Source organism: Semicossyphus pulcher, unplaced genomic scaffold (genome assembly GCF_022749685.1).
Source record: "Semicossyphus pulcher isolate SPU_LCO1_2020_fin unplaced genomic scaffold, fSemPul1.0.p SCAF_9, whole genome shotgun sequence".
Lineage (NCBI taxonomy): Eukaryota > Metazoa > Chordata > Actinopteri > Labriformes > Labridae > Semicossyphus > Semicossyphus pulcher.
This window is the reverse complement of record NW_027211770.1, coordinates 6,144,061-6,166,559: the sequence shown is the minus strand read 5'-3', so window position 1 is coordinate 6,166,559 and position 22,499 is coordinate 6,144,061. Positions and strand designations below refer to the sequence as shown.

Here is a 22,499-nt window from a genome sequence, read left to right as displayed (position 1 = left end):
ACTGTGCTGACAACACTCAGAGCAAGGAAAGAAACAATAAAGTGTTAGAGTTCCTGAAAGAGTACTCAACTGGATTTTCTTTTTTTTGGGGCCGTTTTCTTTTCTTTAATAAAATCATAAATATAACACTTTCTGTAGCAGTGTTTTTTATGAACATTTTTTTTAAATGAGAAAACAGAGAAAACAGAAACAGCTTTTTGTGATGTCAGTCTACTATCAGCATAATGAATTTAAATAATAATCACTCAAGGCAGTAATACTGTGTATCATTTATGCATCACTGAAAATACAAACACAACAATACAAGTCAGAGCAACATGTTCAACATAAATTGTAATCTGTCTAACTACAGAAAATAATGTTAACAAATGTGACGTATTAAAAAAAAGGTGTTAACATTCATGTAATGCATAATCATGATCAGTCAGTGGCAGCTGAACATTCTGAGGTGCTGAAACGTGTGCAGCCGGTCCCTCATCTGGGCCCTGCTCCCCTGGCAGAACTCGAGTGTGTATGATCCCCTCAAGTCATCCTAGTAAATGCACCTTTATGTCCAGGTATGAGTCATTTTAGTTATTGGTAAGTAGGGCATGGTTAATGCCTGAGGTATATAGACATTACATAATTGTACATCTTACTATATTTTGAACATCTTATAATATGTAATGTGTTTTCTTGTATTTCAGGCCTTCATTGGCTGCTGTTTTGCCTCAGCTGTTGTTGCCACTAGTGTATTTCCTTGTGTTGCTGCTAGTATCAGGGTGTTTAACCTAGTGTTTGTATTATCATTGCCTGACTGATACCAAGCTGTAAATATAGATTGAACCAACTGGTTTGTTTGCCATTTGTTTTCTTTTGTTTGATACGTGTTATTTTCCTCTTTTAGTTGGCGGCCGGCTTGTGGTGGAGGCTAGGCACTTAAGGTGGTTCCCTGCACTGGTTGTAGTGGTAAGAGCACGGGGACACAATATTTTCACCTGTTTGCTTTGGTTGTGGATTGCAGTGAGTTCACTTGTGGTGGTTAAGTTGCACTCTTGGAACACACCCTTAAGTGATTGATTGCCTCCCCATTGCTGGCCTCCACTCACTTTCCCCCTTCCCTTAATTTTGATTGTTTTAGTGGAAGTGTAAAATAACTCAATCATTGTTATAAACTATTGGATTGAAATTCAGCCTGTAATGTGTCTGCATACCCCTCAGAAAGTGGGTAGTTGCGACCCTGGCTGCGATTGACAAACGCATTGCGGCGCGGCTCCTGTATGTCTTGAAATGGCGTGGTGTTGTATCCAAGCAACGTGTCACGTCAAGGTAGTGTGTCCCATTTCCCCGTTATACCATTTGGAGCCCTCATGAACTCACACTCAAGCACTACAGCTGCGCACACAGGTGACGTAAATTTAGTCCGTGAGTGTTCCGTGCTCAGGTTTTAGGGTGGAGATTGGGATTGGGCCATTGAGTGCCGTCCCCCTTTGGGCAACCCCCACCTACCCACAACGCCGATGTGTGTTCCCATGGTGACATGCATACTATGCCACTAACGGTCGTGTTGTGCTGAGGACAGTAATGTTATTTATTTCGAAGGATATACTTTTTAACCAGAGATGGTGACTGGTACGGAGAGAACCGAAGTAAGTGACTGTTTTTATTTGTCCAGTTGAAAATTCGTTTTCCATGAAATGGAGTTTGCCTGTACTACGCCACGGACGCGAATAGTTATTTTGTTACACCAGACGCCATTATAATAGGCTATATTTATTTGATTTCACCTTTCGTATCGATAAAAGAACCTCCACACGTTAAAAATAACGCTTCCACTTGTGGGATATATGGGCAACTTTTGTCACCTTCGTGTCGTAAACTTAGTAAACTAACTTACTGTAACAAAATCTCGTTTACTGTGACCTTCACTCTCCCCAGTAGGCTATGTCTTCATCCCGAATTTCGAGTCTCAGACTTGCAGCTGTACTCGAGGACTGCTCAGAGCAGTTAGACATACTGGGATATAAACTGCAGATCAGCAAGGAGCGATGCACTGTAGTTGCACAGGTAACTTCACTTTTACACAATGTTCCTCTGGACTGTGAAACTAAAAACGTGATTAATAGCGGCCTGCTGCAGAAGTGATCAGTGTGACTGTTCTTGTGCCAGACAATTTTCTTAATCTTTTTCTGTTTGTGTGCGTGTGTCAGGAAAATAGCAGATTGCTTTGGCTAAGAAGAGACTGGTGAGTGGTAAAGACAAAAACAGACCATAATACATTTTTTTTAAATAAATATTTTTAAAGAAATTTTGTCTCCTGTCTTTGTCTGCAGTCAGTTCATCTCACATCACATTTTAAAGCTTCATTTAGAGCTGGGGGAGAAGCAGACTTTCAGTTCTCTGCTGCAGGTGGTGGAGGAACAGGAGCAGAGAAAGAAGGCTGAGAGCATAAGAAGGTTCATCAATGCATCATTTGGAAATCGTGCTAATAATACCACTGTCAATCGTTATAAAATTGTGTTATAGAAAAAGGTTGTTTTGTTGACCCAGTGTTGTGTAATTAGCACGGTGTTACATATAAAGAAAGGAGTAGTAAACAATCTGAAAAAAAGCCTGAGTTGCCTGTGTTGTAATTGTTAAAGTAAGGTCGGTGTCTCCACCCAGGGAGGAAAAGGGAGAGCTGGAGCAGAGAAAAGTGACTCTTAAGGGACAGCAACAGGAGTTCCAACAGAAAACTGAGAAACTGAAGGTAAGAAACTAGGAGCAGAAAAAAATGGCTGTATGAATAACTGTTAGGTGTGATTCACAATTTAACAATCTCTTAACAATCTCACACACATGCAAACAAAACAGTATGTGTGCCAGCTCGCCAAAGATCTGACACTTCAGATAACTGAAAAGTCATCAAAAATTGCCAACAAGAAGAAGATCGTGGAGAAAACCTTTGTGTTGCAGCTCCAGCAGACACAAAAAGAAACCAGTCAGACTGAGAAGCTACAAGAGAAGCAGTTGGAGGTGGGAATATTACAACATGTGAATACAAAATCAATATGTAATGCTCTCAAAATGAATTAACATGCCTTGAATTTAGATAGGGTAAAAAATCTTTCCCGTATTTCCTGTTTATCAAAGGAAAATTGGCAAAAGAAAATTTAAAAAAAAACAACGTGGGCCATGAAACATAACTGCATAACCAGCAATTACAGTTCCGCTGTGCTGTGTGCAACTTTGCGCCCAGTGTAAGTTAAGAGTTAAATGTTGTCCCAATCACGTGTTGTGATCTCTGTCTCAGCTGCTCCAGAAACGGCTAAATGAGGAGAAAAGAATTCATGAGGAGTCTGAGGTTTTCCTGCAAAATCAAAATGAGGTTGGTGCAACAATACCATTAACGACAAACTAATCTTACCATAACATATTGTGATTTTTATGCTTTTGAAGGCTGTTGCTCTGTCATAACCTGTCATTTTTAGCCTGTTTAAAAATCCCCCTTGAACTGTTATACGACAAGAAAACACTCTTTTAAAATTGCTTTTTAACTGCTTTATTTGCAACCGCCATGTTCACCACAAACATCTCCAGCAGGACAAAATGACTTCTGCTGAGACTTCAAAAGAAAAGTTACCCTTCTGTACTCTTGCCTATCTGGTAACATGTATAATATCACACGTAATTGTTGGATCAACAGAATACATGGCAAACAGTATAATAAACTTATCAAGCTCACTCTTGTAAAAAAAAAAGAAAAAGAAATAGTCGTTGCCATTAATTATCAACATCCCTGTGACCTACTTTGAGACCAACAAAACATGTTAAACAAGAGTGCAAAACATAACAGTTATACAAAAAGTTGCTTGATAAATGTTTCTTATTCGTCAGTCAGCCAAGAACTTACTTTACATCTAGTGGCTCTTAAAGGTGCTATATGTAACTTTCAGAAAATCCTCATTCCTAGTGACACGGTCGGCCGTTGAGGGAACTGCAGTCAACCTTCTTGTACGCGCTCGTGCGGACACTCGCTCGCATGAACGAGATTCCAGAGTTTTTGCCGAAGACACACAAAAGCATGCTCAATCTCTGAACTCACCGGCTCTGTTTACTTTTCACTGACGAGATGTGTGTTAGCCAACTAGCTCTAACATAACTACACTGCATGGATCTCTCATTGTGCTTCATAACCAAGCGGCTAATTACTCAATTACCAGCCAGATCAGCCCCGGGAGTCTGCGTGGGTTAGCTGATGTTATCCACTTAGTGGTGTTTGGCTACGTTGCCTAACTGGCAAATCGTCTGTGATAGCAGACAAGCTAACGGTAGCTTGTTTCCAGCTTATAGCTGGCTGGCTAACCTTAGCCTAGGCAGGTAATGCAATTATATTGGCTAATACAAAACAATCTGTAGTTATACACATTTGCTTTGTTCTGCTACATAATTTACAAAATCAACACTCTTTGTCATGTTAGCTGGTGAAGTTATTTATCAAGCTAGATAACTGACACACACTCAGATAGTATTTTGGTAGTTATAACGTTAGTGAGCATTCTAAGGTTAGCCAACTAGCTCTAACGTAACTACACTGCATGGGTCCGCCATTGTGCTTCTTAACCAAATGGCAAATTACGCCGGCGAACCAGTAAATCATCACAAGCATTAGCTAAAATTACCCAGGCAGGGCAGGGTGGCTGGAGAGAGCTGGGATGAAGCACTTGTGCTGTGAGAGAAAAAACGCTGCATGCGGGTTTTGTGTCTATGACAACAATAAGTCGTGAGTCTGTTTTGATCCCCAAAAGCCATCAAAGGTCTCCATGATTGGCATGCCCTGCCCATATTGACTCTAGTTTTCCCCCTGACGTCAATCACATTCCTGTTTGGTCAGACGGGCTTCACTAGATAAAACTTTTTTTTGTTTTATATTCTTGTGTGTAGTTTGTGTTGGTGTTGTTGTGGGTGCCGGTCATTTGCTGGCCTTATCTGTCTCCATTTCACAGCTTGCATTGTCTCGCGTTGCACACTGTTGACTGTAGTGGCGGAGAATGAGCTCTTGGCAGAGGTACTTGCGAACGTACAGACACGTCACATCCTCTTGTTTCCCGGAAAAACCGTCCTGAGTGCTTTACATAAAAATCTGCCCACAGGTTGTAAGGTCCAATGGAGGAAGTTGGGTATTGTCTCAATTTATCAGTTCCTCTACTATCCCTTCACACATTGGCAATGAAAAATTATATTTAATTGATGAATATATATAAAATATTACATTTAGCCCCTTTAAGAGCATTAATACATCTACTACCTAGAAGTCTTATAAATGAAGGCCATAGTCATAAAGTTCAGTTTTAGGTCAGATAAGACATATAAACATGAGTTCATTTTATTAATTCGTCAAATTAAAATGTCTGAAAGCATGTGTGGTCTGTTAGTAGGAATACTATTCTAGGTCCAAATTACTGCCCCTCCTAAAAACAAGTTAAAGACAACATACACAGATGGAACTCAATTTTTTTCCTTTGTCTTAGTCATAATATTAACTCTGTAAAAATGAAACTTCATCCATGATATTCCTTCTTCTTTCAACCCCCTTCTGTGGAAAGGCTATCAAATCCTATTTGGCAGGGCAAAAAAACAAAGCCAGGGTTAAAACACTAAAACAACTTACTACAAATGTAAACAGGAGGAATGGCATTTCCCTACGTCAAAGATTATTTTTATGCAGCCCGAATTAAACCCTTAAATTGCATCTGTACCTGAAGATTTCAAGCCAGGTGGAAAGACATTGAACTCTCATTTATGAATAACTCCCTAATTCATGCAGTGTTGGCCTATAGAATGTAGGAGGATTTAAAAATACTGTACAAAATCCAATTAATAAAGGATTACTGGAAAGGATTCCTCTTTGTTGGCACTTCAGTAAAATGTGTTCATATAACTCTGGACCAAGTGGGCGAAATATGAAGGGCCAATATTTGTAGGTGTAACCAACAAATGACCATGTGATGATCTTAGCCAACTTCATTCATTTTTGTTTAACTCTTCCCTCCAGTATCTCCCTGACAGGCTCCTCATTACTTTTGTGTACTGACTTAATTTCTCCCAAGATGCATTTAGTTCTTAGATCTTAAAAATCTGAAGGCTGGAGAGGAAATGAAGCTGTTTCGTCTTAAAATATAGTATGTTTTTTAATATAAACTGCTGTCCCAAATAAAGATAAGAAAAATAAACGAGTGTAATTCAGTAATGACATCTAAAAGGTGTCACATCTGCTAACTACGTAACTATCAAGGTCAATTCATAGAAATTACCTAGTCTTGTAATGAAAGTTTTTCATGCAGCTGGTTTAGCAGGTTTAAACTGCTTAGTCAGTTTAAACTATGGCAAAAAGCTCTGTAGTATACCCCAGCAAGTTGCAGTTCTGCTGGAAATTAAAGGTGTCGGAACAGGGGGTGTTAATGTGTAGTATTGTGTTTGTAATGTTAATTTCCCCCAAACAATATAATACTGAACAACACTGTTGTCTCACAAGCAATAATGCTCAGGTTTTCGTCACGGACATAACTGTTGATTTGTTTCAGGAGTTGCAGCAACAGCTGCTGCAGTGTCAAAAACGCACAAAGCAGATGCAGCAGGAAAAGGAGCAGCAGTTCAACAATGTGCAGTGCAAAAGAACAATACATTTAGACAGATTCATGGAGAAAAAAAGAAGGGTGAGCAGCTATCTTCTTATGCTTAACATGATTCATTGTACAGCTGCAGATGTAGAACAGTGTGCAAAGTCACAATTTGATAAACATAAATGAGATGCTGAATTATGTTCAGTTCAAAGAGATGGAACTGGTGGTCGTTGAGGACAGGGAGAGGCAGGAAAAACTACAGCAACAGCAGGCAGAGGTCAAAGCTGCAATCAAGGTAACACCATCACATACTGTAAATACTTCCAATAAGATCATCATGCAGGTTATGCTAATGTATGCCCTATGACATCAGTACATCTGTTTGTCTAGTTTAAAGATCCCTAAATCTGACTCTGGCATGTGACGTTTAACCCCTCAGCTTCAAGCCTGGTGGAGAGGCTGTATGGTCTGCCGTGGCCTCACTAGTTTTAAAAAATCAGAGGAAGACAAGAAAAGCAAGAAAAACAAGAAGAACAAGGAAGGAAAGAAGAAGAAGAAATGATTTCTCCAGTTCTTTGAGTCACTAAAATATGTTTTTTAAAAATCAATAACAATAAAACTTAAGCCAAAGTCCATGTTTCTTCTTTTTTGTTCTTTATTAAAGCTACGGTAAGCTACATTATTTCAGAAGAATTTGGTTAAAATAACACATTTTGATCATTGCATTTCCCTAACAACATTACATTTAAATTATGTTGATTGCTGATCTGTGACTGTGAGTGCACGTCCATTTGTATTTAGTTAATTAAAAATGTGTATGGTCTGAATCAAACAACCAATCAGGGTTAGCTTTCCACGTACCTGTCCAATCATAGTGACTGTACAAACTAGCATCTGGCTTCCACATGACTTGTATCAGCAGCGTGCACACAGAGGTTGTGTCGTCAGGAGCTATGGCAACTTATGTAAATTTGTTGTAGCCTACCTCCTTTTCAGACAACGGCATATACTGCTAAAAAGCTAACAAGAAGGAAGAGAAACAAAGAGAGTCCTAAATAAAAAGAGGGATCAGACGAGTGGGAGTGCAAGGAGCTGAAGGGCGAAGCGATGCAGAGGTTCTACACAGGTAACGGTAGTTGATGTTGTGGATATGTGCACTAGAAATCCTAAAAACGTATACATGTAATAACCAGAGGTCAAGTTTTTAAATCAGCTCTCACTAATGTCAGAGCTAAGACCAGTTTTAAGTCAAGTAAAAAAAAGACGAGCTCAAAAGTAGTATAAAACCACAACAGTAAAATGTTAGAAATAATAGAGCTAACACAATTTATAAATACATCCATTAATTTACTTTAATCTACATTAAATGAATCAACATAAAAATGATGATTGTTTATTGATTATTCTTCTAAAGCAAAATTACTTCTTCATTTATATGAAGTCTTTTTCAAGTCCCTTATGATATATGGAATGTTATTGTGTTTTGGCAGTTCATCAGACAAAACATTTTATAGGCCAAACTATTAATTAATAACCTAGAAAAGAATCAACAATAACAATTAGTACGTCAGATATTAAATATGTATTATGATTTAATAATACAATTATAATAATAATGTTAAAGGTTGCCCCAAAAGATTATGAGACTGATCAATGTCTGTCTGTAGCCAGTGGTGTCGCTATAGTGAGAGTGTGAACTCTGTGTGCCCTCGCACTTGGGGCTCTTCTGTTTCATACAACTGGAAGTGCTCAGTGTGCATGTATTTCTTGTCTCTGGTGACATAGTTTAGATGGGAGCTGTAGATGATGATGCTGTGAGACTTTAATAATGGAAGAGAATGTATATTATGTATAGCTGATACAAAAAACAGTATTTATCGAATAAAAACTCAATATGCTTCACTTCATAGAAATATACTACATGTGTCTATACTGGGGCTATTAACCACAATGCATAGAGCTTAGATTTGTGCACTAGAGGCTAATTTTTTTTGTTGTTTCTGGTGTCACTACCAATGGAGTTTACGAGCAAAATAGCAGATGGCGGACGCTGGCGCCACTGTTTATGGGTGGACAAAGAGAGAGAGAGAGGGGAAAAGAGAAGAGAATATTAAAATGGTAAGAAGATGTTCCAGACTAATGTAATGGCAGAAATGTATCACTATCGCAAATTTCCCAAAAATAGATGTAAAAAGCTGACAGCATACGTACATATATGCTGCTAAGGAAATGTATTATAGTGATTAACTCGCTCCCCAATTTTGTTTAAATAATCCTTATTCATCATGTCACAAAGCTTAACATAAAGGGCCCTATTTACACGGCGGAAGGTGCACGATCTTAAGCACATGGAGTATCCAACCCACTTTTGCTAGTTACACAGCTCACAATCTGGCCGCAAGCCAAGGTGCAAGGCTCTGCGAGGTTGGCTTAAATCCTTGGATTATGCATAGGCGTGTTTTCAGCATAACATGAATCAAACCAACCAGAGTGTCAGCTGTCATAAAGTTGTAAAAAACTAATATGAATAGTTTCCTCTCTTTGCCTGGCGCTTTGCTCATTCTCTCTTTATGTTTATAGATCATTGCTCATCAGCCATCTTTGTTGTTGATCTGGAGCAGGGGTGGCCAACCCTGCTCCTGGAGAGCTACCTTCCTGCATGTTTTAGGTTTCTCCGCACTCTAACACACCTGATTCGAATGTTTCGCTCGTTACCAATCCCCTGAGACGCTTCAGTTGGTTGATAACGAGCAGATCATTCAAATCAGGTGTGTTGGAGTGCGGAGAAACCTAAAACATGCAGGAAGGTAGCTCTCCAGGAGCAGGGTTGGCCACCCCTGATCTGGAGAGTCACGTTTCCGAATCAGACACTTTGATTAGGTGTGAGTAGGTGCTGCCAGCCTGTGTTTTATTCTGTGATAAAGAGGTGAAAAGGGAGGAGTACTGGAGCAAAACGAGACGACAGAGAGAGATGAGAGGGAAGAGATACGTTTTCCAAAGTTTAGTTTTTATATAAAAAGAAAAGAAGAAATGGCAAAAAAAAAAATACAGTTTTTTCTTTTATAGACTGATATCCCCTATTATACTGTAGTGAACTCTCTTTTGAGTGACATATACAGTTAGCTGAGGTTGTGCTGATTCTGGGGATGTGTGACACTTGATGATACTGTGAAACTAACTTCATGAGGCGGTGGTGTGGCGCCCCCTATGAATGGATGCGCCCTTAGCATTCGCCTTTACTGCCTATGCCATGGGCCAGCCATTGGAACAGCTACAGACATACTATAATCACAGAACACAAGACATTTTTACTCCCTCTCACTTCTACTGTCCCTGTTGCTGTCTACAGATGGATACATAGCATAGTATTCAAGACCACATTATTAAAACCATGTATGACTGAGTGCTCACTATCTCAGCAAACATGGACGGACCTAGACCAATCCATCAGGGCCCGATAGCGTCCGGATCAGTCAGGCCCATATTATCACCCTATTTCAACTAACATAAATCACGGAGAAAATTACTTTGCCACGGAAATCTCCACGAGGACAACCTGACATTTAATGATTTCCGGTTACGGTTGAGAAAAGTTTGCTGTGTGAGTTGTCCGCTGTGATATCGGCTTTTTGACTACTGTCTGGACTTTTTGTCTTACAATCTTGGATTCTGGACTTTGGCTAACTTTGGTTAGACCCGCGACTTGAAACATCTGGCATTTGGAACACGGACAAATCAAAAAGGAACGGAGGAGAAGCAGGTTGCGCACTGGTGAGTTGGATAGCTGCCAGCTAACAGCTGATCTGCCGGTGAACAGCTGATCAAGCCGTCAGCTGTCACCGGGCATAATGGGGCCAAAAAAAAATCCTGACCCTGAACACGGAGGAGGTCGATGACATAATAAAGTCACTCGACTTCCTATCAGAGGAAGTTACTGCTGTGAGGACGCAGCAGAAAAACATCTTGAAGCTGGTTGACCAGGTGAAGGTGCTCCGTTTGCAAAATGCAAAGAAGAAAAAGCGGCTTGTCTACCTGGAAAATCGGGTCGCGGACCTTAAACAATACACCAGGATGAATGATATTGTCATTACTGGAATACCAATTAATCCACGGTCCTATGCGAGAGCGGTGACTGCAAGCAGCGAGGGGGAACCCGGATGTGAGCTGGATGCGAGCTCAACCGAGCAAAAGGTGGCTGCATTTCTGCAGTCAAAAGGGATTGCTCTGGACTTCAACCAGGTTGAAGCTTGCCATCCGCTACCCAGAAGAAACAATGACAAACCAGTTGTCATACTGAGATTCGTTAACAGGAAGCACAAAGTTGCACTCCTGAAAAAGGGCAAGATGCTCAAAGGCAAAGACGTGTACATTAATGAACATCTGACGAAGACCAATGCTGACATCGCTAAGAAAGCACGTTACCTGAGGAGAATGAAAAAAATTCCAGAGCACATGGACGAGAAACTGCAAAATATTCATCATGCTTAATGGATCACCAGAAGAGGCCAAGGTACTGATAGTGAGGAACATAGAGGAACTGGAAAAACTGGAATGAGTAGGCCTATCCCCATTGTAAAAATAGACTGGAGTGGACTTGGGACGGAATGGAGGTAACAGCACAAACACAAACATAATGCTCAGTGACAGAGCTCAACCTACATTACGTGACAATGGACAGGTAATGCAGTGGATACAGGAACATGAACAACTGGAACTAACAACATTTGAATACAATGAAAGCAGTACATTGGACATAGAACAGGATATTGATCCAGACAGTAACTTCTTCTCCACCATAAACAACACATGCTATTACTACAATAATGATCAGTATAATGATAGTATTATAGCAAAGGATAAACTATCTATAGTTCACTTCAATAGCCGAAGTTTATATACAAACTTTAACAGCATCAGGGATTATCTGCACACTTTCCAACAGCCATTTAACATAATCGCTATTTCTGAAACCTGGATTACCACTGAAAAGGGAATGAATTTTGAGATGGAGGGCTGAATTTATATATAACAACAGACAGAGCACTGAACTTGATATTTTTGGTTCAGGAGAAAACATTAAACAAGTGGAAACAGTTATAAACGAGGAAATGAAAAAAGTAAAGCTATGGTTTGACTGGAATAAATTATCATTAAATGTAAGTAAGACTAAGTTCATGTTGTTTGGCAAATGCACAGTGAACACAAAGGTGCGAATAGAATTAGATGGGGTTGAAATCGAAAGGGTGCATGAAAACAAATTTCTTGGGGTTACAGTAGATGACAGACTGAGTTGGAAACCACACATCAAACATGTACAGTCCAAAGTTTCAAGAAGCATTGCAGTCATACACAAAGCAAAACAATTACTGGATCATATTTCTCTTTGCACACTTGACTGTTCACTGGTCTTGCCATGTTTACATTACTGTGCTGAGGTTTGGGGAAATACTTACAAAACTTAATTACAGTCACTTACTATCCTGCAGAAAAGAGCAATAAGGACTATTCACAAGGTCAACTACTTGGAACATACAAATCCACTTTTTATACAATCAAAACTACTGAAATTCACTGACATTGTATCTTATCAAACAGCAATCATTATGTATAAGGCAAAAAACAGACAATTACCAGAAAATATACAACATGTATTTAGGAATCGGGAGGGAGGTTATCAATTAAGAGGGGAACATAACTTCAAAAGCCTAAACAGACGAACAACCTTGAAAAGTTTCTGTATATCTATTTCCAGTGTTAAGCTATGGAACAATCTAAGTGAGGAACTCAAGCAAAGTCCAAATATCAAACAGTTCAAGAAAATGTACAAAAACATTTTATTTAGCGGGTACAATGGATAATGGTCATTAGTGATTATTGGTGATTATTATTTATCAATATGGTGATGAGAGGTAGAGAATGTGAATGTGTATATGTATGTATGTATATATATGGGTATGTATATGTGTGTGTGTATATGTATGTATGTATGTGTATATGTGTGTATGTATATATATATATTAATTTCATTTAGACAAAGGGGTGAGAGCTAACAAGCTATGCTTCTTCTCACTCCTTTTCGAATGTCTTTTTTTTTTTTTTTTCTGTTTCATTATTATTTTGCTTCCTCAAAATCTTCATTTCTATATTATGTTGTGCAAACAATTTGTTAAATAGCAATCAGGAAGCCTTGTACTATTTGCATATTCGAAAAAAAAAATAATAATAATAATAAAAAAAAAAAAAAGAGAGTTTTAAGAGTAAGATTTTGGGGGATCTAGTGGCATAGAAATAGAATATAATATTAATAATATAATATTATTATACTTGTTCATAATAAGGCTGCCCTAATACTGAAGTATACCACCACCTAGTGGCTAAAATGAGTCAGTGTCTCACACCTGATATGAATGATCTGCTCGTTATCAACCAACTGAAGCATCTCAGGGGATTGATAACGAGCGAAACATTCGAATCAGGTGTGTTAGAGTGCGGAGAAACCTAAAACATGCAGGAAGGTAGCTCTCCAGGAGCAGGGTTGGCCACCCCTGGTGTAACTGCTTGTCATACCAACACAACAGGTCCAAGTAGTCCAGCAATAACTGCACCCTTGTTACGTGTGGCCAGTTAACCTTTTGTTCCTCCTTTCTCTCTCTCACGGAGGTGTGTCTCTGATTCTCCCTCCTCCTTCTGCCTGCTGCGCACCTGAGTGCAATGAGCACTCAGGGAGGGGGAGGAGATACAGAGGTGCAGGGAGAGCAGAGTGGGGGTAAGGCATGCATACACAGACAGCAACCTCGTGGTGTGGAGGGTTTTCTGTAGTTCCTCCTAACTTTGTTTTTTTTTCTTTCCACAGGTCTGTTCCCCCCAGCATTAATTATATTGTTGGGTTTGTTGTTTTAGTTTGTTGTTTTAGTTTGGGCTGGAGATCTCCGGTAGTCCAGTTATTTCGTCTTTTGTTTTCCATTGCGTGGCTGGCCCAGCACCTGCCCACTTTTGTTCATTGTGGCCGGGGTCTCCAGCTCCTTTTCTTTTCACTTATTTCAGTAGTGAGGATTTAGATTTTTGTTAAATAAACAAATTAAAACCCTGTGCGTTTTCAAACTTTCATTTGTTGTGTGGCGTCCTTTTTAAATATGTTGCGGTCCTCATTGTGAGCCTTTTTTTCCCTTTCTTGTACTTAGAGAGGCCGTAACAACCCTGGTATTCTAACATTGTAAAGCATGTATTGCCACAATAGAAATTAAATAAAATAAAACAGAGGTCAAATGTGACAGATACGCTATGTTACTGATGGATTGATAGTGATTGTAAAAGTATGGTAATGAAGTGCAGTAAATGAGGCACACATCTGAAGGAACATGGGATTACATTTCACTGGAATTCTATGATTTAATGTGGCAAATGAAAGTTATTGACAAATGTATACAGTAAATTGCCATATAGATGTAGTTAATACAGAAACCTATTGAACATAAACATACTAAATAGAAAGAGAACTAGAACTTGTTGATTACATAAGAATTATTGCAGGAACAGAAAATATGTGCAGGAAAAAGTGTAAGTGATTTAATAATCCTGCTCCTGCAGTGCAGGGATGAGAGCACCAGGAGCAGAAACCTCTGCTGCCAGCCTATTTCTCAGGTTGTCTCCTGGCACTGTCTGGTCCTCAGGCTGGTTCAGCTGCTCTTCCTCTTTGCCCGTGAGAGCCCCCTCTATTTCCTCTGGCTCCACCAACTCCCTGTTGGTTGTGCAAAAAGGCACAGATGGACACCACCACCGGCACAAATGAAGACTTCACCTACAGGAACAAAGATACATTTTATGTAACTGAATAACTCATTGAAACTTGAGTTAATGTTAGTCCTTTTAAGTAAGAATGCTTTATAAATCTTTGAAAATGCTGCTCGTTTTCCCTATGTAGTGCAGCACAGCAGTCAGCGGGACATTATGTATGCAATTACATGTAGACATCTAATGCTGTGTCTTACCTCGAGAGCCACCGGGTCTTCATCATCCCAATGGACCTCTCCACCACACATCTGGGCTTTGAATGGTGCAGGTTGTGTCTCGCCTGGACTGGATTTTGCACCGGCTCCCTGTAAAGGGTCATCAGGCTGACGGGTGCAGCCAGGCAAGGATCCTCCATCCCCAATAATGGCACGGGAGCCAGCCAGCTGTGCAAAGCCTTCACCGCTCCCCTCCAGCTCATCTTCGGCCGGGACATGGATGATCCTCTTAAAGATATCCATGATGCTGCGTGCCACCCGATGTACATCATGGATCATTACAAAGTATAATGATAGAAAGTGTGTGTGTGAGAAATTTATTTGGCATGTCTTTTGATTGTATAGTTCTCACCTGATGACATGGAGGAAACAGGTGTAATGATCTATGCTGCAGCAATTTTGCAGTCACTTTTCGGGAGATGTTGTATACTGGCAATTTTCAAACATAAAACAGTGAAACAGCTTTCAATGGGTTTGTTGTGGAGACAAAAGCAAGTATTGCGGTTCTAAAAGCATATGTTGTTAAACTAAGGGAGTGGCTTCAGAGTTTTCATAAAGTGTAAGTTTTCAAGCATGTTATAGGGCAATGGTTTTCATAGTGTCAATTGTTTGTGTGGATTGAGTCATGTAATAAATGTAATGATGTACCTTTTGCTTCTATGGAGTTGTCTTCATTTGGTACGTTGTTTTGTTCTTGGTCATCTGTGTCCACTGAAATATTTGAAAGCAAGGTGAGTTCAATTACAAAGCGCTAAATGTGTAACAATCTGCCTGGACAGTTGAACCCGAAAGCACGACAACAGACAAGGATACAAAGTAAGTAAGTAAGATTTATTTAAGAAATAAATCCAACAATTCAATAAACAAAAAAGGGCAAGAGGAAATCCCTGAACACTCTAACTTATACTAACCCGAAAAGCCTATCAAGACTGAAAATAGAAAGAAAAGAAAATCACTCTTAACGAGGAACCTGAAAATTAGAAACAAAAAGGTCAAAACCTGAACTAGAAAAGAAAATCACTCTAAACGAGGAAACCTGATCTGAACAGAGAAACAAGAAAAACTATCTAAAGAATGCAAAAACAAAATCCTTTCTAAACTGAACTCTCACAATTCTTACGTGGAATTTGAAACAGGAACGAGGAACATGGAACATGGAAAACGCTGGAACGACTGACATGGAGACAAGTACGAACTGGCACAGGACAAAGGGAGACGCCACTATTTAAACATGAGGAAGGGGATCACAGGTGAAAACGATTAGGGAGGGGCCAGACGATCACCAGACACAGGGGCAGGAAGTAAAGCAGTCTGAAACGAGAGGGAATAAAAAAAATAAAACAGGAAGTGTCAAAACATGAAAAAAAAAGAGACAAAATTGGTAGCTTAATGACGAGACATGACAAAATGTTTAAAGTTGAAGTTGTTAAGCATAATGTATGAAGTTGTAGTAGAATGTTTTGTGTGTGGCAGGTATTTGTATGGTTTGTGTGATGTAATGTTAGTGGATAATGTGTTTGTGTTGTGTTAGAAGGTATAGGACATTTGATTATATTGAATGTATACTGTGAAGTTATTATGGTTAGTAATATGGTGAGGGATTTAGGCTATATTGTAATGATGTGTGGAAGCATGTGTACTGGATGTTGTAATTGTAAAGGTGTTATGTTATACTTACTGTCATCTGCAAAGACTTGCTCATATTTTTTAGGTCTTGTTTTTGTTGTAGGTTGTATTGGAGTTTCCCGTTTTCCTGTCCAAGGCGTTTGTTGTCTCGTCAAAGGAAAGCAATATTTTTTTTCTTGATTTAGTTGTATTATTGTTGTCTGAATTTGGATTTGCATGATTTGTTGAGTGTGTTGCTGTATTTTGATGACCAAATCTTTATTGATTTCTCGGTCTTGAGCTGCGTACTGAAAAATAAAGAAATATATGGTAGTACATTTGTAATAATATGGTATATTGATATACATTTGTTGGAGTAAATGTGGATATACTTACAGCGAGTAGTTCGCAGCTGTTTCTAGTTGCTTTTGTGTAGCAGTCACCCATCGTGGGCAGTTTTGATGGTGATGTGTAAGCCATAGTCTGGAAGAAGGACAAGATAAATCAGAACTTTGAGCAGTCATTAGCGCTTGAGTGGTGAATATGTGGTTATAGGTAAATGTTGGATTAGAGTTGATATATGAAATGTGAAGTGTATTATTTGAGTGAGGGTACACAGTAGCTTCTGTCACACATGGAAACTGATGTTTGGCATATTATGTTGTAGGTGTTAACAAGTGACAATGTGTAAATATGTGTTTAGGACCTGACTATTATTGTGTCTTTGTGCAGTGTACTTTATTGGTGTGGTAAGATGTGTGCAGATGATGTGAGAACACAGATGGTATAAGGAACCCTTGCAGTGAAGAAGGTGCCATTTTTGTACATTACCGTAGATCAAAATTAACTGTGATTGAGTATGTATTATATGTAAGTGTTATGTCTTCAAATAGCCTGCACATCACCTGCTGTCAAGGTTTAGGTTTTGCACAAACGGTTGAGGACCCAGATGCAGACTGAAATAAGAATTTATTTAAACAAAAAGGCAGAAGGCGAAACAAAAGGCTTACTGATCTGAGGAATCCAAGGGGTGCAGGCAAACACAATCCAATGGCAAAAAGCTCCAAACAAAACAGGCAATAAGTAATCCAAATAAAACCGGAAGGTGAAAAATCCACACAGGGAACACTGAGAATAATACGCATGCATGGACATGGCCACGGACAGACGACACTCCAGAGGAAGGACGGCAATGAACAGGCAACGAGACAGGGGAGCATAAAGACTAAATAAACTTAGGAGGTGAGGCTAATCAGACACAGGTGAGACAATCAAGGGGCAGGTGAAAACAATCAGGGCAGGGCACATAATCAAACAGGCGGGAAACACAAAGGCAGGAAGTAAAACAAGACAAAACATACATAGGGCAAGAGCTACAAAATAAAACAGGAAACACTAAAAACCAAACTCAGGACTGTGATAGCAGAACTCAAGCAGAAAATCTCTAGACAATGAAACACAAATGAATTACATAACTAAACAAGACTAAATCAAGACAAGAACACAATATATTAAATACAAAATTAAACAATAAGAACTCATGACACCTGCTGTAGGTGCACATGTGTATGTTTGTCTTGATACGGCTGCATTGTGTACATGCATGACGGTCTTCAGGTTTTTCAATCTGGCTTTCAAAACACACGGTGGGTCAGTAATTTTACACACAGTGGGTCTCATTCATGAAACGTTAGTAAATGTGTGCGTAGGTTTGCACATAAAAGCTTATGCTACTAAAAACCTACTCCGGATTCATGAACACCGCGGGAAACTCAGATCTGATCTTAAACACATGTGTATGATCATGAATGCCAATCCATCGTAAAGTGACAGCGCGCTCCCGGTAATCAGCTATTAGCATAAATCCCCGCCCATGAATTGCCAATGACCACCTTATAAGGAGGTGTAGATGCATCCAGTCGACCTGTCAGTCATGGCGCAAACAAAGAAAGAGAGAGAAAGAAAAAATAATTTTTCCGAAGCAGAGATAGAAATAATTTTGGGTGAAGTGGAGTTAAGAAAACACATTTTATTTTCATCTGTTAGCAGGGGTGTGACAGGGACAGGCAAAGCGAAGGCCTGGAGGGAGGTGACAGATGCCGTTGATGTTGTCTCTGTAGTCCAAAGAACCATGTCCGAGGTGAAGCGCAAATGGTGCGACATGAAACTGGAGGCAAAGAAACGCATAAGCGCCCACAAAAATACATCAGCCACAGGAGGAGGAGGCTCACAGTCACAACTATCAGCTGCAGACGAGCGCATCGCTGGCATAATTGGAGAGACCTCTCTGTCAGGAAATATACCTGACGGAGACAGGGACATGCCTCCACTGGAGTCAACATCAAACCCAGATGGTAAGGTGATAAGTGTTGTATCATAATACATTAAACTATCAATGATAGCTTAGTGGTCAGTACAGCTTAACCTAGGTCGTACAGTCTCACCAAACAAACAGAAGATTCATTTGTGGGGTTTTCTCTCCGGATTGAATGAAGTGGAAACGGGAAACCAGAAATGTTATATTGTGCGTAATGGATAAAATCTAAATCAGTGATGGCTGTCGGAATGTATATTTAACATTTATTTTAACAAAGGATACGGATAACAAATAGCCCACAGCAGTTTTGTATGCATTGTCTTCAAATTATTTGAATCTTAATAGCCTAAAGTTCTGTTTTATACAGCTCCAAATAAGTCTGTCTGCAGCCAACGTAAATTAAACATTTTTCAAATCAGATTTATTAAAGGTTTCTTTCAAATGATCAAAGAGCCACACAAAAAAAACCAAACGTGTTGTCTCAAATAATTTTCTAGCTGGCGAGTGCTCCTCCCATGATGTGGCTCCACCACCTTCTGCCCCTGCTGCACCCAGGTACCGAGGCCGAAGAGGTGATCCGGCTGTCCTTACGGATGAGGTCCTGAGGAATCAAGAGGCTTTACTTACCGCAGTTAACCAAATTAACACATCCCTCCAAGAAATTAACACCAGCTTGAAGGGAATCTGCGAGGCACTTTTGCGCCCTCAAAAATAAAGTCTTATCTTAGTCAGTATTGTGTGATGTCTGTGGTTATCCTGGGAAAACACTTGAAACAAGATAATCAAGTTACTCTCTTTTATTCTGATCATTAAATGTAGCCTATTTCTATACATTTTCAAGAGCATGACATTAAAATGAACCGATGTAGCCTACTGAAACAATCAATTTCGTTTCATGTTTAACTAAATGTGTTATATTTTTAATCGTTTGTCATGTTTAGGCTATACCACGTGTTTCAAAGGCATCTGCGTATTGTGTACATAACAGAGCGCAATATGAATTAAAATTCATAATTTAATAATTTAATTTAATTTCCAATAGTGACAAGCATTATTTATGTGCATTCTTAAATTTACACAAGCACTATGCGTGGTCAGCAGCATGTGTAGATTTTGTTAGTAGCTACGAAAAGATCGGAGCTACTAAAATATTGATGAATGCGGAGATGCACGTAAATTTCCGTTTGCGAACAGTTTACACACAAATTCGTTCTGCTTATGTTTCATGAATTAAACCCAATGTCCTTTTCAGTGCAGTAAGTGAATTGCGCGTGAAGGCGTCATCTTTTGGTACAGATGCAACTCAAGTAATGAGAGCAAAAGTACATCGTTGCAGGGATTATTTAGGAAATTAATAATAAATATAGTGCTTCATAGAAGACGGCACATGTCAATCACTGTATGTACAGAAACGTGAGTTTGTGTCTGTGGTGTGAGTGTGTGTGTGCGTGTGTGCGTGCGTGTGTAAGTGTGTACATTGAGAAGAGCATGTGAGAGACACAGTTGCAGGTATGGGAGCGACAGAACGTTACGTAAAAGTGTGCAGTAAGTTAAATGTTCGCGGATGGCATTGTGTTAAAGAGATGCGGACACACGTGACAGAGGTAATAGGCAAATGCTGTAGTTACGTTCCGGTCCTTGCCTCCGCGTTGGAGAGTTGAAATTAACTGGTGGGAATAACATTGTGGTAAATTTAAGTTTGGTAATTTCGAGGTTAAACTGTTGTTTTGATTTGCTAGGAATATTTCAGGAGTGTATGTGTGAAAGTGGTTTGTCATAGCATTAATTCAAGGGATATTAATTGCGCGCGCATAGTTTTGAATTGAACAATAAACGGCATTGTAATGTATTTACAGGAGCTGTGGTTTCTAGTGTGTGTGTGTGTGTGTGTCTGTCTGTCTATAAGCGCGGTAGAAACGAATGCGTCAAATGTTTGAAATGCAGGTTTCTATTTGGTAAATACAGTTTTGTCGTTACACATGCAATGCTTAGTTTACATGTGTTTGAAAAGCGAGGGTTGCGTTGCTCCTTCGTCTGTTACTGGCTTTCGGTGAGTTTGTAGGCCTACTGTACTGTTGCGTGTTGAGGCCTGTCGTTGTGATGAGGATGTGGGGGATGGTGTTTGATGCATGGTAGATATCGAATGTAGTTGCGAGTGTTACATTAGTGACACATTGTATTACATTTAGCGGATTACATTATGATTGTTTCTTTATCCGTTTTCGTTTTGCGTCTGAGAAGGGAAACTCTCCGTGTGAGGGTTAGTGTAAATGGTGAATGTAAATTACGTATCTATGGTGTTAACATTTTAAATAAAATGCTGTGATTGCATGATCGAACGGCATAGTGAGTGTTGTATGGACAAGAGAACCAAGAATATAAGAATACTGTTTTGTCAAAATTGGGTGGCGTCCAACATTGAATTTAAGGTAAACCTAAACTCTGTTATTTAGTAATGAACTAATCGTTTCTAGGAGCCGAAGATGAGTGCCCTCACTCTCCTTCAGCTTTAACACCGATGTCTGTAATAATGATGCAAAACCTTGAGTTATGGATTATTGTTACATAATTTGATATTAATTAGTTATTAATTATTAGTCCTTTGAGCCGCTACACCCGTTATCTTCTGAAAGGTCATTTCCTGAGGTGTCTGGGGACCTGGGATATCACTGGAAAGGAATCACTTTTGTCATCTTTATGACTTTGAGTGCAAAGCCCATGAGGAGGTGTCAGGACGTCTGCTCAAACATCCTCCCTGGGCTTAAGCACTAATGTGCACATGCATTCCCATCAGAGACTTTAGGAAACATGTTACAGAAATATAAGTCTAACACGATAATGTAAAATTGTAATTGAGGTAATAGAATACGTATTAATTAAGGGTTCGGTCTATAGGTTTAGGAATTGTCTGTTTCTTGCACAACTGAAATTCAGAGAGTCACAGAACTGTAGTATCTGTAGGCAAAGGGGGGATGAGAGGGAGAGTGGGCAGATAAAACTCATCCTCTCTGTACATTTAGAATCAACAATCAACATTAAGCATCAGTCCAGTAACTTCAGTTGGTTATTACACATAACATCTTAGTAAATGTACATTTTAATCATAAAGTTCTTTATTTTCATACAGTTTTTGGAGATCTCCATCTTGTTGCCCGAGTGAGTCTTTTGATGTTAGCCAGAAATCAAGGAAAGTCGTCCTTCTACAAGAGCCATAAATTAGCTGGCTTCACTTGTTGTTATTGACCCAGAGGTCATGTGAACAGGAAGAAAAAGATTCCGCTTTTGTTGAGGAGTTAATGATTTTATTTCTTCATCATGGGATCATCCACTACAACTACAAGCCAAACTTGGGCAACCCCATAAAAAAACCCACAGTTCCTTATAGAAAAAAAAGGCTGTCAGGAACTGGAGAACCAAATAGGTAATTCCCATCCTCCAGAAAATAAATATAGACACAATTAACTGTGACTACATCTAACCCTACATATTAGGGATTGTCTCAATAGCTGCACTTTAATCAAATCTGCACAAGAGAGGATGACTTGAAACAAGCCACAAACATATTTACAGCCCTGAAACAGAGGGAATATTCCAGGAGTTTCCAGAGGAATTAAATAACATTTTTGCAGACAAAAACAAAAACACAAGACCCTGAAAAAATAATTACATTATTTCAACATTTTCATCAATGACTGTACAATTAAATCAACTCATTAAAACACATTTTTAACAATTCTCCAGAGGTACTGATTTTCTGCAGAAACAGTGATTTCAGCATACAGAGTGAACAAGAATCTGTAGGACTACCTGCTCCGTAGTATATTACCTGTCCTGAACCCAGTACAGTCTAAAAGCAAACACATGTGGTCCAACATTTTATACATCATGGCCTCTCCAGTGTTCAAATTACTGGCCTTCAGGAGAACGCTTTGTGGTCCACAGGAGAGCGTAAAACAATCGAGAGACAGTGGATCAACAAATTAAACACGA

The 22,499-nt window shown here is 39.3% G+C and overlaps 1 protein-coding gene across 1 annotated transcript; it reads left to right on the top strand.

Moving 5' to 3' along the window:
• The first annotated feature begins 1,923 nt into the window (after nucleotides 1-1,923).
• On the top strand, nucleotides 1,924-7,143 carry LOC138583704 (dynein regulatory complex protein 9-like). Its single transcript, XM_069655666.1, has 9 exons — nucleotides 1,924-2,046; nucleotides 2,190-2,224; nucleotides 2,313-2,435; nucleotides 2,644-2,728; nucleotides 2,833-2,994; nucleotides 3,272-3,346; nucleotides 6,543-6,674; nucleotides 6,787-6,876; nucleotides 7,021-7,143. The coding sequence occupies exons 1-9, from the start codon at nucleotides 1,924-1,926 to the stop codon at nucleotides 7,141-7,143; spliced, it is 948 nt and encodes a 315-aa protein (XP_069511767.1).
• The last annotated feature ends 15,356 nt before the right edge of the window (nucleotides 7,144-22,499 follow it).